Genomic DNA, 16,417 nt, shown 5'->3' with positions numbered 1-16,417 from the left:
CTTCCGAGTGGCATGAAGCACGTTCCCACCGTCGTGCAGCCACCACCACTGTCTGTCTGCAGAACATTGTTCTTCTTCCCAAACTGGAACTCTGGACGCATTAAGAAATGACACTCCCTTCCCCCTCCTCTGGTCCCTGGCCACACCATTCTACTTACTGTCTCTGTGCATTTGGCAATTCTAGGAACCTCATATAAACGGAATCCTACAGTATTTGTCCTTTTGTGACCAGCTTATTTCACACAGCATCGAGTCCTCAAGATTGACCCAAGTGGGAGCGTGTGTGTCAGAATGTTCTTCTTGTTGAAGGCTGAGTAATATTCCGTTCCATGTATATCCCACGTTGGGTTTCTCCACTCACCTGCTGGTGGACACAGGTTGCTTTCATCTTTCAGCTTTTGTGAACTATAAACACAGGTGTGCAAATATCTGTTTGAGTCCCTGCCTTCAATGGTTTTGGGTATAGACCCACAAGTGGGATTGCTGGATCCTATGGTAATCCTACATTTAATTTTTTAAGAAAATGTCACAATGTTTTCCGTAGTGGCTGCACCATTTTACATTCCCACCAGCAATGCCAAAAGTTTGAATTGGTCCACATTCTCACCAGCACTGGTTATTTTCCAGGTGTTCTGTTTTATTTTGTTTTATTTTTTGTAATAGCCTCTAATGTGTATGAGTTAGTGGTTACCTTTCAGGATACACAGAAAATGGGCAGACAGAGAAGGAAAAAGGAGGGGAGGAAATCTCTACTGTAGGACTTTTAACCCTTCTTTTTTTTAAAGGGTTTTAAACCTTCTTTTTTAAAAAAAAATTTTTTTTAAGATTTATTTATTTATTCTAGAGAAACAGAGAGAGAGTGAGTGCAAGAGAGTGCAAGCAAGTGGGGGGGAGGAGAGAAGGGAGAAAATCCTCAAGCAGACACCCTGCCGAGCATAGAGTCTGATGTAGGGCTCAATCCCACAACCCATGAGATCACTACCTGAGCCGAAACCAAGAGTGGGACACTTAACCAACTGAGCCACCCAGGCGCCCCTACACTCTTTCGTTTTTTAAGTCTTATTTATTCATTTTTAGGGGGGAGGGGCTGAGGGAGAGCATCTGCAAGTAGACTGCCCACTGAGCGTGGAGCCTGACTCGGGGCTCGATCCCACAACCCATGAGACCATGACCTGAGCTGAAACCAAGAGTTGGATGCTTTAACCAACTGAGCCACACAGGCCCCCCACATTTTTTTTTAAAGATTTTATTTATTTATTCGATAGAGATAGAGACAGCCAGCGAGAGAGGGAACACAAGCAGGGCGAGTGGGAGAGGAAGAAGCAGGCTCATAGCAGAGGAGCCCAATGCGGGGCTCGATCCCATAACGCTGGGATCACGCCCTGAGCCAAAGGCAGGCGCTTAACCGCTGTGCCACCCAGGCGCCACCCCCACATTTTTTAAATCATCTGAATGTATGACTTATTCAAGAAATGAAATAGTTTTTCCTGCATTTATTATGATAATTTCCAAACATACAGCAAAGTGCAAAGAATTTCACAGAGAGCCCATACATGCGATACTTAGATACCACCATTTAGCAAGCGCTATCCTTACATTCTACCTATCCACTCATTTATCCATCCAATTAAAAAATTAATATAGACTCTAGTTTCCTAGGCCCCTCCCAAGACCTGCTATGTCCCAGGCAGGGCCTCGGAATCTGTATGTTTAATCAGTCCCCCCAGGGGATTCTGCTCCTGGAGAACTTCTGTCCTGGTCCAGCCATTCATCTCGCACACGAACTATCCCTACAGTCGTTCGGCAAGTCAGCCGGCCTCAGCCGGGATTCTCCCATGTCTGGAAGCTCCCTACCCTCAGAGAGGTCCCTCCAAGGAAGGTCTTATGGGGCCACAATGATCTCCAGACCCATCCGCAATCCAGCTGGGCTCTTCCCCAGAACACCCTTCAGTCCCTCAGCAACACCATTCCTAGTGTGTCCCCAGAACTAAACACAACTCTCCAATATGGCCTGATCAGAGCAGGGCCACTGGTCCCATCCCTTCCTGAGCTGAAAACTAGCTTTCCACCCTTCAGCCTCCATTCATCCTCTCTGCTGAGAAGGACAGGACACTATAAATTGGGTTGGCGAGATTGGCAGGGCCAGATTGGCCAGGCCCCTTGAAGTAGGAGGTATTCAAGTCCTCTTATCCCTCTTTAGCCTTCTCTCTTGTTTTGTTTTGTTTTGTTTTGTTTTGTTTTGTTTTGTTTTGTTTTGTTTTGGCCTTCTGTTTTTGCTACGATGATCACAACGATGATAGTGGGAGGGGATGCTGATGGAGCCCTTAACGTGTAAGAGGCGTGGTTCCAGGCACATTATTTGCACCCATTCATTTAATCGCCACAATTCTATAGAGTAGGTAATATTATCCCCATTTTTCAGATGAAGCAACTGAGGCACCAAGGGATTAAGTAATTTAACCAAAGGTACATGGTGCATTCTCTTTATATAAACACAGAGCTCGTGCAGTGAGCGGTCTTCAGTTCCCAGAGCTCCCTACTATCCAGTCCTATAGTGTAGATACTTCGGGCTCCTACACCTGTGATCTCAACCTTTCCTGATGGCTAATTCCCCTCTGCCTGTCAAACCCCAACAGCCCTATGTCCCACTCTCTCAGGGGCAAGATGGCTAGAGCCAACCTGATCAAGTAAAGCTAAGGTTTCTCCCGCTGATATGTTTACTCTCGTAAGTGTGTGTGTGTACGTGTGTGTGCATGTGCACACATATATTTATGCACACATATGTATATCTAATTTTTAAAGTTGATTTCTTCCTGTGAAACAAAACCATGACAGGCTATGGTCATAAATATCTACACATGCAAAGTAATCTGCAAAGTCAAGCTTCATGGCAGGGCTGGTCGGAGAGATTTGGGGGCCTCGGGAACCAAACGTTACCCCAGGGTCACATCGCATTAGTCTAAAGACAGCCCAGCCCGGATCAGTCCCCTGCCCCAGGGACACCCAGGGCATGGAGGATGAGTATTTGAATCTCTGTTTCAAGAACCCCCAAAAGGCCTAGGCAGAGTCATGAGCCCAGCTACGGAATGGCCCCTTGAATTGCTGATGGAAAGAGAGAAATCTGGGGAGACCTCTGAGACCGGAGTTGCAGAATGAACTATATAGAATGCCCAGTGAAATTTGAGTCTTAGATAAAGAATGAATCATTTTTTAGTGTAAGTAAAGGTCCCAAATACTGGACTGAGCATACTTATACTTGAAGAAGTATTTGTTATTTATCTGAAATACAAGTTTCCTCCCGGGCAGTCTGCATTTCCATTTGCTCAATCTGGGACTGCCTGGAACTCCTCCTCTTCAGCTCCTGGGGAAAGAACACGAGAGACTGTCATGACAGTTGGCACTCAGCCATGTCCGTGTCGCTGGGTGAGGTGGCCGGGTGCACCGCCTTGACTGCCCTCCCCAGCCAGCCTCAGGGTGACCGTGATGGGACAAGCCATGATGGGACAGGTCAAGGAGGGGCCGTCCTGGGGCATCCTACTGAGTCACCCTCATTCCTGACTGTGCCTTGGGTCCAGGAAGCTCTTTAAAAAAAAAAAAAAAAAGATTTTATTTATTTATTTATTCGATAGAGATAGAGACAGCCAGTGAGAGAGGGAACACAAGCAGGGGGAGTGGGAGAGGAAGAAGCAGGCTCCCAGCAGAAGAGCCCGATGTGGGGCTCGATCCCATAACGCCGGGATCACGCCCTGAGCCAAAGGCAGACACTTAACCGCTGTGCCACCCAGGTGCCACCCAGGCGCCCCCCCCCCTTTTTTTTTGTAAGAAGAAAGCTAACTTCTTGAGGACTGACCCTCTAGTCCTGAGAAAACTGGGAGGGAATCCCTCAAATGGTTTCCCTTTGTCCCCCCGCCTCCCCCCTCTTTGTTCCTGCCTTATTCTTGATTTTTTTCTGATCACAAAAGAAGCACAAAGGGGCGCCTGGGTAGCTCAGTCGGTTAAGCATCTGCCTTCGGCTCAGGTCATGATCCCAGGGTCCTGGGATCGAGTCCCACATCGGGCTCCCTGCTTATCGGGGAGTCTGCTTCTCCTTCTCCCTCTGCCCCTTCCCCCACTTGTGTGCTCTCTCTCTCTCTCAAATACATAAATAAAATCTTAAAAGAAAAAAGAAAAAAGCACACATCCAGGGTAAGAATTCAAATATCACAGGGGCGCCTGGGTGGCTCAGTCGTTAAGCGTCTGCCTTTGGCTCAGGGCGTGATCCCAGCGTTACGGGATCGAGCCCCACATCAGGCTCCTCCACTGGGAGCCTGCTTCTTCCTCTCCCACTCCCCCTGCTTGTGTTCCCTCTCTCGCTGGCTGTCTCTCTGTCAAATAAATAAATAAAATCTTTAAAAAAAAAAAAGAATTCAAATATCACAGAAACATGTAAGTTAGAAAGTCCCTCCAGAGATAACTACTACCAAGTTTGATGTATCTTATTCCAGATTTTTCTCTATAAAAAAATTATATAACCTCCATAAATAGAATCATATTTTACAGACTGTTTGGGAACTTACCCCTATTTCCCATGACGTCAGGGATTTCTTTCCAGGCAGGTTTGTGTTTCCAATTCGTTGGTTTTACTCTGCCTCATTCTTTATCCCCATGGTGTTTGGTCTTTGGGAGCTCTGAGCCCCTTTGAGTGTTCAATGAATGGCAAATGCATATGAACACCCAAATATTTGTATACGACGTTGGGTGTCGTAGCCTCGTTGAGGCTGATGTGACCCCCTCCACCCTGTGCATGTCACGGGAAGGATCACTGAAATGGGTCCCAGAGAGTGAAGAACCGTGAGGATAAATTTCTTATTGTTGGACTGGGGAGACCCCCCTGTGGGGAGTCTCAGTCAGAGGGGTCCTGGGTCACCGCCTCCATTGGGAGACCCATCCCTGGGCTCCCCCTCAGACGGGGGGCTCCCCTCCGAGCATCCCCGTCAAGATCACCTGACTCCAGCAGCTGCCAAACCCCTGGGCAACGCCAAGAGCCTCCTGGCCTCAAACGGGTTGGGCGACATTCACTTCCCTGCGTTGTCCTCCCGACCAGCTCAGTCATTAGGAAATGCCTCAGCGGCGGCTGTCACGGTGACAGCAGCAGGAAGACGTGCTGTCTGCCCAGCACCTGTGGGTGGCTCAGATCTTCTCTGGAGGACGGGGCGGAGAGGTGAATGCTGCTCTCCCTGGTCCCGGCCAAAGTGAGTCTGGGGGCCTGGCGGGTGGCGGGGAGGGAGCGGGATCCAGCCAGAGCCTGGCAAGGTTCTGCACTGAAACCGGAGTGGGACAGGGGTGTGGGAGTGTGTGTGTGTGCTGTCTAGGGGAGTGGTCACAGCTGAAGCTCTAGGGCCTTGCTTAGGGAACCCAGGAGGGAAGCCCAGCTGCCTAGAAGTGTCTCTCTGCCTCGCAGGGCTCGCTGTCCCAAGGTGGGGAGGCGGGAAGGCGGGAATCGCCTGGGCTGATGATACCCCCCAACCAGTCCCCACAGTGGGCTGGGTGAACCAGGGCACTGGGGCTTCATGAGTCAGCCCCCCCTTGGGCCAGCCTGGTCCTCCCCTGCTTCACAGGTGGCTGGAGTGACACCCCTGCTCAGAGTCTTAGAGTCACTCTGAGGAGGGACTTAACCAAGATGGAACGAGTTTCAGGTATTCCTTTTTTTTTTTTTAAACCACTGTACGAGGTAAGCTATACATATTTACACATCCTGCTGGATTCTGGAGCTCCCACAAGGTATTTTCACCCGTGGATGTTTCCTACATCAGTGTTTCTGCACAGGCATAGGGCTGGGGTCTCCTATCCCATCATCCTGCTCTCCTTTGACCAAGGTCTGGACTGCCGTCTATGGAGGCACATGCAAACCCTCACTAGAGACGGTGGTCCCCAGCACCCTGGGTCTCCCTGTGCCAGGCCGAGTGACTTTGAACAAGTTACTTAAGCCCTGAGCCTCAGTTCCCTCATCTGTAAAATGGGGATAATGTCTACCTCCCCGAGTTGTTGTCAGGATTGCATGAGGAAGGGATGCACCAGGCCAAGCACATAATTAGTGTTCAATAAATGGCCGCTGTTATAATTATTTATTATTAGCCCGACACGGGTCCCACCTCACCTAGGAAGACTTTCCAGGCCTCCTCTCCCACAGGTTCCTAAAGCACCAGTGGGGATGCCTTTCAGCACGTCAAGTCTCACGTTGTAACTGAGCTTGAGTGCGCCCAAGCCAGAGCACGTTCCTTGCATTTCCTCTGCTGCCCTCACCCCGGTCCTAGCACTCCAGACAGAGGCAGGCCCATGAGGAGAACCCAAGGATCGAGAATGAAATGGAATCAAGAGAAATGGGCGGACACACAGAGGGAGAGGGCAGGGAATGACTGAGAAAGGGAGGTGAGAAAGGGAGGTGAGAAAAGGAGGTGAGAAAGGAAGGTGAGTAGAAGGTGGGGGAGGGCGGCACTGTCCAGGTATGAGTGACGTGCCTCCCCTGAAGCCCAGGAAGAAGAAAGGATTGCCCAGGGAGGCCACCAGTGGGGACCTGGGATGTCTTCTGCATGCCTGGATCCCTTTTACTTTTCCTCAAACTCCCATGAAAATTAGAGGCTCTCCTCCCCCCTCCCCTGCTCATCCCAAGGAGGATGGTTCTTCCTGACTCAGCTAAATAGCTACTCACAACTCAGCTAATGTCTCTGTGTCATCTGCGGAATCTCCTCCCTCCCTCCCTCTCTCTCTCTGCCATCTCCCTCTCTGTCACCTTCCCGGATGACCTCCACCAACTCATTTCCCCTTCTCTGGACCTGGGTGGGTCTTCTCCCCTATAAAACTAGATTTAACTAAATGACCTCAAAAGTCCTTCCTTCTCCTAGCATTCTCTTAACTATCTGCTTTCATTCTCTTGCCTACCTTGATACCTACTTCTCAGTTACCCAAATAACTTCAGCTAGTAATCATCATTCCTCCTTTAAAAAAAAGTCTTTTTCAAAAACAGCTATGCATGTCTCTTAGGCTCTTAAGTTTCATGAAGGACCTTCCTGATCCTGCTTATCTCCAATGCCAAAGTTCAGTAGCTAGAACACAGCCGGAGCTCAATAATTATTTGTTGAATAATTGGGTGGACGGGTGGATGGATGGGTGGGTGGGTGGGTGGATGGATGGATGGATGGATGGATGGATGGATGGATAGATGGATGGACGAATGGACGGATGGACGGATGGACGGATGGACAGATGGACGGATGGATGAATGGGTGGATGGGTGGATGGATGGATGGATGGATGAATGGGTGGATGGGTGGATGGATGGATGGATGGATGAATGGATGGATGGATGGATGGATGGATGGATGGATGGATGGATAGATGGATGGACGAATGGACGGATGGACGGATGGATGGATGGATGGATGGATGGATGGATGAATGGGTGGATGGGTGGATGGATGGATGGATGGATGAATGGATGGATGGATAGACGGATGGATGGATGGATGGATGGATAGATGGATGGATGGATGGATGGATGGATGGATGGATGGATAGATGGATGGAATTGCTGCCATACGCCTGTGGGGCACTGTGAAATGTAGGGGGACATGTTAGCAGGTGGCTTAAGAGAATCATGGTCATCCTTGAGAAAATCCCAGTTTAGTTTACACATCGGCAGGTGTGTTATGAAACAGAAATGACAGAAGCATTGGAAACACCATCTTAATTGTTATCTATTGCCCATCACTTACCTAATCTCTCCTTGGACCTGTTGCCCAGTCTGCCCCAGGAGCCACAGATCTTCATCATCTTGTACTGTTATTCTAATTTGAGGGGAGCTGCCCTCTGCCAGGGGTGTGTGTTATTTTTTTTTAGTCATCTGCATAATAAAGAACAATTGGGAAGGAGAGGGAGGGAGAGGAAGTGGAAGGTAGGAGGGGAGAGGATTCAGCTGGCCTTAACAATGACATCTACCATTTGTCAAGCACATACCGTGTGCCAGACTCTTCACTCACACTAGCTCGCTTAACGCTCTGACCAACTCCAGGGGCACCTGGGTGGTTCCGTCGGTTAAGCATCTGCCTTTGGGTCAGGTCATGATCTCCAGGTCCTTGGATAGACCCTCCCCCCTCCACCTGTGTTGGGCTCCCTGCTCAGCGGGGAGTCTGCTTGTCCCTCTCCCTCTGCTACTCCCCTTGCTCGTGTGCTCGCTGTCTCTCTCAAATAAATAAATAAAATCTTTTAAAAAATACTCTGAACAACTCTGAGAGGAAGACAGTATTATCAACCCCGTCTTACAGATGGGGAACAGGCTCAGGTTAAACAATTCGCCTGAGGTTATACAGACAATAATGGGTGTTATCAAGGATTTGAACTCAGTTCCAGAGTCTCAACACTGGAAACCCTCACCGCCAGCCTGGGGGGCCACATCAATCACCCAGAGACCAAAGCTTGAAAAGGTTTTTGTACTGACTCCAGGGTCCCAGGACCCCTATGCCCATCTTTCCATATTTTTGCTCCTTATTCCTTATGGGACATTTTCAACTTGGCAAAATGCTTTTAGAGCCAAGCCAAGAGAGGAGAGAGGTCCCAAAAGATGTATGATTTGAGAAACTATAGTCTTTTCTAGTAACTGATCCTGTTCCCATTAGGTCATTGCTCAGGTCTGGGGGCTGGCACAGAGTTCTACCTGTGTTCAGGTGATTTTGTCCACATCCTTGATGGAAGAAAATACCAGTGACAGGTGACCACAGTTCCTTCTAAAGAGGCTGATCCAGAGAAGTTGAGGCTACACAGTCGTGATATGGGGGACTTTTAAGTGAGGACGCTTGGACCTCCCAAGCTGGTCTCTGCCTTCAAAGTCAACATCTCGGGGAGCTGTGGACTTCATCCAACGGCTCTGGCTTTGCTGAGAACATCTTTGGGGTCCCTCGTTTGCTCTCAGATAAAGTTTAAAACTCACCTAGTGACTTTCTCACCAGGCTTGGCTCCCAGCTTCGGCCATTTCCAGCCTACCACACATACTTTCAAAGGATGAAAATCTGCCTTTATCAAGGTTAATCAGAAGGTTCTCTCACTGCCTTAGGCAGCCCAGTAAGAATCTGAAGAATGAGTGAGCTGTGGCAGCTGGAGGTACGAGCCCACAGCTCCTGGCCGTGAGGACACAGAGGGCCAGCAGGCATTTGGATGTGTAAGTTCCGAGCTTTATTTTCAAAACAGTCATTGCTTTATGGCCTCGCTTAGCACAGAGGAATGCAATCCAATGGCTGGATCCGATCCAATGCATCAGCCAATTCCTGAGCAGCAGGACGATCTTCTGGAAGACGACCACTCTGGGTAGAGACGCACACTGGAGACCAGGCTGAGTCTGGGGGAGCTTCTGCTTAGCTGATGGGGGGGATGGGGGGTTGGCGGGCACGGCTGGGTCCTCCTGCCTTCACTTCCGGTGTCAAAGGAGGAAGAGGTGAAGTGGTGACCTCACCCCGTGTGCATGGCATGGTTGAGGTTGAGGTATCAGGGAGGCTACACCTCCAGCACATTCCATGCACTTCTAACCAGAGTCTCGCGGGGCAGGGGTTTCTCCTTATCGGTCTCCCAATCCCCCTTCCAGAAGTTTCCCCTCATCCCCTCCTAAGGGGCCTGGGCCCTAGGTCCTGGTCTTCATACAAGTCAGGGAGGCGCCCAGGGAGGAGCCGCAGAGGTGGAAAAGAAAGAGGGAAGCAGCCGACAGCAGGTGTGGGAGGGCGTAGGGAAGGAGGGAAAGGCCCGGCGGCTCACGGCCCTCCCCTCCCGCAGCTCAGGCCCTGCCTTCGCAGCGTGGCCATGTCGGAAGGCGAGAGCAAGGACAGCTCGGGCAGCGAGTGCCCCGTGTGCTACGAGAAGTTCCGCGACCTGGAGGGCGCCAGCCGCACGCTGAGCTGCGGCCACGTGTTCTGCCACGACTGCCTGGTCAAGTACCTGCTGTCCACGCGCGTGGACGGCCAGGTGCAGAGGACCATCGTCTGCCCCGTCTGCCGCTACGTCACCTTCCTCAGCAAGAAGAGCTCCCGCTGGCCCTCGGTGCTGGACCGCAGCTCGCAGACCCTGGCGGTGCCCGCCGGCCTGCCCGACGCCCTGGGCCACGCGAACCCCCTGGGCGCCGCCCAGCAGGCGTGGAGGCCGGCTGCGGGCCAGGGCGCCCCGCTCCCCCTGGACCCGCCGCCCGGCCTGGCCCGGGAGCCGCAGATCTTCGTCATCAGCCGCCACGGGATGCCCCTGGGGGCGCAGGACAGCGTGCTGCCGCGCCGCAGCCTGGCCGAGCTGTCCGAGGCTTCGCCGGCCCCCAGCGCGGGCCGGGCCTTCTGCTGCCGCTCGCGGGCCCTGCTGCTCATCACCCTGGTCGCCGTGGTGGCCGTGGTGGCCGCCATCTTGCCCTGGGTGCTGCTGGTGAGGAAGCAGGCGTGAGCACCGCCGCTGAGCTGGGTGGGGGAGGGCTGGGAGGGGTGAGGCCGGCGGGGGCGGGCAGCCTGGACCGCGCGTCGTCTCCTCCCGCTCCGCCCCCGCCCTGTCCGTGGGGGAGGCTGGGGGGCTGATGATCTCACGGCTGGAGCCGAGCTCGGGGCCCAGACCCCAACTCCACGTTCCAGGCCAGGGTGGAAAATGGGGTGCCCTCCCCTCCCCGGAAGCAACAGCTGTGCCAGCCCCTTTGCAGATGCTGCGCCTTCTTCCAGGCTGGCACTGAGCAAGGTGGGAAGATGGGTGGTCCCCTCTTCCTGTGGGGTCACCAGCCGCGAGGCGCCATCCCTGTCTGCCAGGTGAGCTACCTGAAGGCAGGTGGGGCTCCGTCGTGGCTGGAGGGGGACCCCACGGCAGGACTCGTCCAGGTCAGAATTCCCACCCAGGCTTCTCTAGCTTGCTCTCAGGAGCCAATAGAACGGGTGGCTCAGGGGCCAAAAGCACCCTTCCCATGATCTCAGCAACCATCCATGACCCTCACAGCTGGGCAGGTGTATGCCTTCCCACCCCCGAGTCACCCGCCTGGAAGGTCTTCGCTGGGGGAGCAGCTGATCTCAGAGGCTGTGGCCCAGGATCTCTGGGGGACGTAACAGAAAAGGCTGATCCTGGGGAACAGGGGCTGAGGCTAGCAAAGTGACCCACAGACAGAGCCGGAGGTCTCCCCAAGGCCCAAGGAATGATCCAGAGTTTGAGTCCTGGGGTTCTCAAGGATGGACCGGCAGGCAGGCCATGCAGGGGGAGCCTGATGGCCGAGACTTGAGTCAGCAGAGAAGTATGTGGGCACAATTAACCCCTGGGGGCTCCCGCCTCCCTCCCAGCCCAGGTCCTCCTCCTCATGACCCAACCACTCATTAGAGGCCACACCAGCTGGGCCAGTTTCCCCGGGGCGGATTCCCAGCTGGGCTGGGCGACGATGGGTGGGGAAGAAAACAGCCGCACTTGTCAGGGACGCCACTGTCTCCACAAATGCTGAACCCCAGGTCCCACAGACCCCTCCCTGGACTGTGCTGGGGCTCGGCGTGGAGGGCCGCTCGAAAAGCCTCGGACTGGGTCTTGCCTGTGGGGCGAGTCACTTGCCAACAGCCATTTGCTGTTCCTTTAGGCCCATAATCTTAATTTTTGGATTAAAAAACAGCAAAAATATTCAGCTACTCGCTCAAATAGGCTATTGCTCACCAGCTCCCAGGCGTGCCAGCAGCTAAGCCCCCCACAACCTACACAACTCTCAGCGAAGTTCGATATCTGTGGGGAAAGAATAGCACCCTGCTTTTTTTTTTTTTAAGATTTTATTTATTTATTCAACAGAGATAGAGACAGCCAGTGAGAGAGGGAACACAAGCAGGGGGAGTGGGAGAGGAAGAAGCAGGCTCCCAGCGGAGGAGCCCGATGTGGGGCTCGATGTGGGGCTCGATGTGGGGCTCGATGTGGGGCTCGATCCCAGGACTCTGGGATCACGCCCTGAGCCTAAGGCAGACGCTTAACCGCTGTGCCACCCAGGCGCCCCTAGTACCCTGCTTCTTATCTGGTTCCCAAATTCCCATAGTGGTGTCCATGTGGGGACAACTGGGGAATGGGGTCCACCCTACAGGGGATATTTGGGACACAGGGAGGGCTGATTTAAAACACTTAACTTATGGGTTTCTTTATGCTCTTTTCAAGACTAGAGAAGAGCATGGGTGCTATCTGGGGGGATACAGGTGGATTCGTGGAAAACATATTTATTATAGGACTAAAAATGTTAAATTTACAAAGACTCTAATGAGTCTGTTTTAACTTCAAAATACCTGTAGCATTTTCATATTGTTCGCCAGTGACTTGTAGATGGCACTTCTTTTATTTTCAAAGAATGCCAAACGGCCATTTTTTAAATAAAGGTTCTATTTTCTCAAAGATTCCAGAGACATCGCCAATGCATGTGGGAAGCTCTGAGCTCTGACCTTCCAGACAGTTCACATAAGATGAAAGAGACAGCTCGAGAAGACAAATGCAAATGGGTCTCAAACATGTAGTCGCGCTTGTGAAAGAAATGCAAATTAACATTTCTGCAGCTATGCCATTTTTCACCTATTAGCCTGTCAAACGCTGAAAGATTCAAAACGTACTCTGCTTCCAAAGCTGAGAGAAAGCAGGTGAGGTTGTGCGGATAGATATGGGTAAAACCCGTAGGAAGGGAAATTTGACATTAGCTATCAAAATGTCTATTCTGACCCAGCAAGTCCTGTCCTAGAAACGTATCCTCTAGATAGACCTGTGTATACACCCAGAGAATGTCTCCAAGACACAATGGCCAATGCGATAAACGTGGTGTGGAACATTGTGGAAGGGGGGGATAAGAATTCACATTCTGGTGTGCTTATTCGTGCATCAAGAAATTGGAACGAGAACACAAAAAACTAATAATAGTGATGAACTGGGCAAGGGGATGATAAACTGATGGGACAGGATGGAGGTGATTTTCCCTTTCCTTTTGATACTTTTTTTTAAAAAACTCATTTGAGAGAGAGAGAAAGTGCAAGAGCACTAGCAAGGGGAGGTCAGAGGGAGAGGAAGAAGCAGACTCCCCACTGAGCAGGGAGCCCAACACGGAGCTTGATCCCAGGACTCCAGGATCATGACCTGAGCCAAAGGCAGACCCTTAACCCACTGAGCCACCCAGGCAGCCCTCCCTCTGATACTTTTTGAAACAAGCAAACATACTACTTATTCAAAAATTAAATTAAAGGGGCGCTTCAGTGGCTCAGTCCGTTAGGCATCTGCCTTCGGCTCAGGTCATGATCTCAGGGTCCTGGGGTCGAGCCCCGTGTCCAGCTCTCTTCTCAGCAAGGAGTCTGCTTCTCCCTCTCACTCTCCTTCTGTGCTCTCTTGCTCTCTCTCAAATAAATAAATAATTAAAAATTAAATTGAAAAATGCTATTAGATGCTTAAGATATCTTCAGTGTATACGCCGGTTACCCCGTGAGGCTCTGGCCCCAAGAACATTCGAGAGCTGCCCGACTACCTGTCCTGCAGCCTGAGAGTGTCGGCTACCAGCTCAGTGGGGCTGGTTTGTCTGGTTAGAGATGTGACATCTTCTGCCTAACAGGCATACCAGGAAGGAAGGTAAAAAGCTTAGTATTTGACTCAGTGTTTCTTAGTTCCTCTGGACATCTTTGGGCCTGATCATTTAATGTGCTTGTTTTGGTTTTTCTCTACCCTTCCTTTTCTTTGTCAAGTAAAAGCTTTTGCTTTAAGCAACCCCCCCTGAGGTCAAGGCACCACAGAAAGATACCATCAGATAAGGAGATAGATAGACAGACAGACAGAGAGATGGATGCCTGGGATTAAACATGAACTGTTGCTCATCTCTTCCTCCCCTTGTCCAAGGGCATCCCCCTTACACACACACACACACACACACACACACACACACACACACTTTGCTACCTTCTCTCACAATAACCTTTTTTTTTTTTTTATTTTAAAGATTTATTTCTTTATTTGAGAGAGAGCACAAGCAGGGGGAGCTGCAGGCAGAGGGAGAAGCAGGCTCTCTGCTGAGCGGGGAGCCCGATGCAGGACTCGATCCAAGGACCCTGGGATCATGACCTGAGCCGAAGGCAGATGCCCAACCAAGCGACCCACCCAGGTGTCCCATTGTGGCACAAAATAACCTGGCCCCATCCTCACTTGGCCTCATCCTCCTGGTACAAACTAATTCTCAGCACAAACTCTTTGTAGATCAGCAGGTCATGCTGGTGCCGACCTCTGGGCCTTTGCTTGGGGGGCTCTCTCTGCCTGGAAAACGCCTCCCTGGCTTTCCAGAAACAGTTCAAGGATTACCTGTGAAGATTTCCCCAGGCGCCACCTCAGTCAGAATGACCCATCCCATCACCTTCCCAGGGACACTTTGTTACACCTGTCTGTTCAGAGGGCCATTTCTTCCTTACAGACACTGTGCTCCTTGAGGGGAGGCCAGATCCTACTGATCTTCGTATCTCAGTGCCTGGCTTAGGATTTGGTAAAGGGTAAGAGTCGGAGAAATAGTTGAAGAATGCCCGCGCGAAGGCAGGCAAGGAGGAAGGAAGGAAGGAATAAATGGGGTGGTTTGGCGTCTGGGAAAAAAGTTGAGTCCGAGGGACTCGGGTGTGGAATGTGGATAGTCGGTTTGTCTTAGGGCTTCACAAAGACCAGCCTCGAAACAACCCCAAAGGGTCTGTTTAAAAGGACCTTTTTCAAACCACGTAAGAGGCACGTAAGGAAGAGAGATGGAGCAGCCAGGCTGGGTGGCCCGAGGGTCACGCAGGGCAGAGCCAAGACACTGATGCAGGTTAACCGACTCTACAACTAGGCTACTCATGATTTGCATCTGTGTGTACAATTTGTACCCTGGCAATCTTCGCACTGTACAAAGTGCTTGTGCTGTCCAGATGGTGGCCTGAAGGTTTAATTTCAATGACTCAGTGTTGCACGGCGGGGAGGGAGCTCAGGAGGCCTCTGGAGGGATGGGCGACAGCAGAGAATGATGGGCAGTATGGGGGAACAGAGAAGGCCTTTATGGAGAGAGAGGAAGAGGACTGGGGACACCTGAAGAAGAGGGGATTCATAGGTGCCCGGCTGGCTCAGTCGGAAGAGCGCTTGACTCTTGAGCTTGGGGTTGTGAGTTCGAGCCCCACATTGGGTGTAGAAATTACTTAAATAAATAAAACTTGGGGGAAAAAAAAGAAAGAAAAGAGGGGTGTGGGGGAACTAGTAAGAACAAGAAGAGAGAGGGTGAGTCTGCAAAGACCAGAAAGGAAGGCAAGTAGGAAGGCAGGAGCATTCAGTGGCTCCCTGTAACTTTCAGTAACCAAATCAAATTCAGCTCAGCCCGGAGCCCCATGGGCTTTTCCCTGAAGGTCCCTCCCTCCAGCCACAAGGACCTGGCTCCTGGAGACACTACGTCATGCTGTCATGCTGCTTTACACCTCTGAGCCTTCCCTCCAGTGATTCCCACTGCCTCATGGAGCTAATTTTAACATTCTTCCAAACTCAGCCAAGGGTGATCTCACCCCAGAAGTCTTCCCTGACCCCAGAGCTCCCTCCTACTCCTGAAGCAGAGAAACACCAAGGACAGGGTGTCTGGGTGGCTCGGTTGGTTGAGTGGTCACCTCTTGGTTTCGGCTCAGGTCATGATCTCAGGGTCGTGATCTCAGGGTGATGAGATCAAGCCCAGCAATGGGCTCAGCATGGAGCCTGCTTAAGTTTCTCTGCCTCTCCCCCCCCCCCCGCCCTCTCTTAAAAAAAAAAAAAAGCACCAAGGGCAGTGGGCTCATCAAGCACTTTTCCTGGGGGGCCCCTGATTGTCAGTTTCGCTGTTTATGTCTCCTCTTAGACAATCAGCTTCCAGCGGGCAGAAGCTTTAACTAATTTCATTTTATGACTCCAGTGTCCAGATGATCAGGGATGCTTGCAAAATATGCTGCATAAACGTTTGTTGAAAAGAATTACAGGGGCGTCTGGGCCACTCAGTCCTAGAGTGATCTTGATCTCAGGGTGGTGAGTCTGGGCCCCACATTGGGTGTAGAATTTATTTAAAAAAATAAACTTAGGGGCGCCTGGGTAGCTCAGTCGTTAAGCGTCTGCCTTTGGCTCAGGGTGTGATCCCAGGGTTCTGGGATTGAGCCCCACATCAGGCTCCTTCGCTGGGAGCCTGCTTCTTCCTCTCGCACTCCCCCTGCTTGTGTTCCCTCTCTCGCTGGCTCTCTCTCTCTGTCAAATAAATAAAATCTTTAAAAATAAAAAAAAATAAACTTAAAAAAATTGCAGTAGAGATATTATCACTGAATTTTTAAAAAAGATTTTATTTATTTATTTGAGAGAGAGTGAGAGAAAGAGAGAGCACGAGCGGGGTGAGGGGCAGAGGGAGAAGCACACTCCCCCTTGAGCAGGGAGCCCAATGTAGGGC

At 51.3% G+C, this 16,417-nt stretch overlaps 1 protein-coding gene across 1 annotated transcript; it reads left to right on the top strand.

Annotated features, from left to right (window-relative positions):
- Nucleotides 1–5,204: 5,204 nt before the first annotated feature.
- RNF222 (ring finger protein 222) lies at nt 5,205–10,443 on the top strand. Its single transcript, XM_045797190.2, has 2 exons — nt 5,205–5,231; nt 9,796–10,443. The coding sequence occupies exons 1-2, from the start codon at nt 5,205–5,207 to the stop codon at nt 10,441–10,443; spliced, it is 675 nt and encodes a 224-aa protein (XP_045653146.2).
- The last annotated feature ends 5,974 nt before the right edge of the window (nt 10,444–16,417 follow it).

This window comes from Ursus americanus, chromosome 14 (assembly GCF_024610735.1).
Source record: "Ursus americanus isolate L20-20 chromosome 14, mUrsAme1.1.p, whole genome shotgun sequence".
NCBI classification, from domain to species: domain Eukaryota; kingdom Metazoa; phylum Chordata; class Mammalia; order Carnivora; family Ursidae; genus Ursus; species Ursus americanus.
Note: the sequence above shows the minus strand (reverse complement) of the source record. Positions and strands in the feature narration are given on the sequence as shown.

Bases quoted from the DNA above. Each gene is read 5' to 3' on its own strand.
- RNF222 (XM_045797190.2), top strand. From the start codon at position 5,205: ATGCTGCTCTCCCTGGTCCCGGCCAAA. The intron at 5,232-9,795 runs GTGAGTCTGGGG...CCCCTCCCGCAG, and splicing joins TCTCCCTGGTCCCGGCCAAA to CTCAGGCCCTGCCTTCGCAG.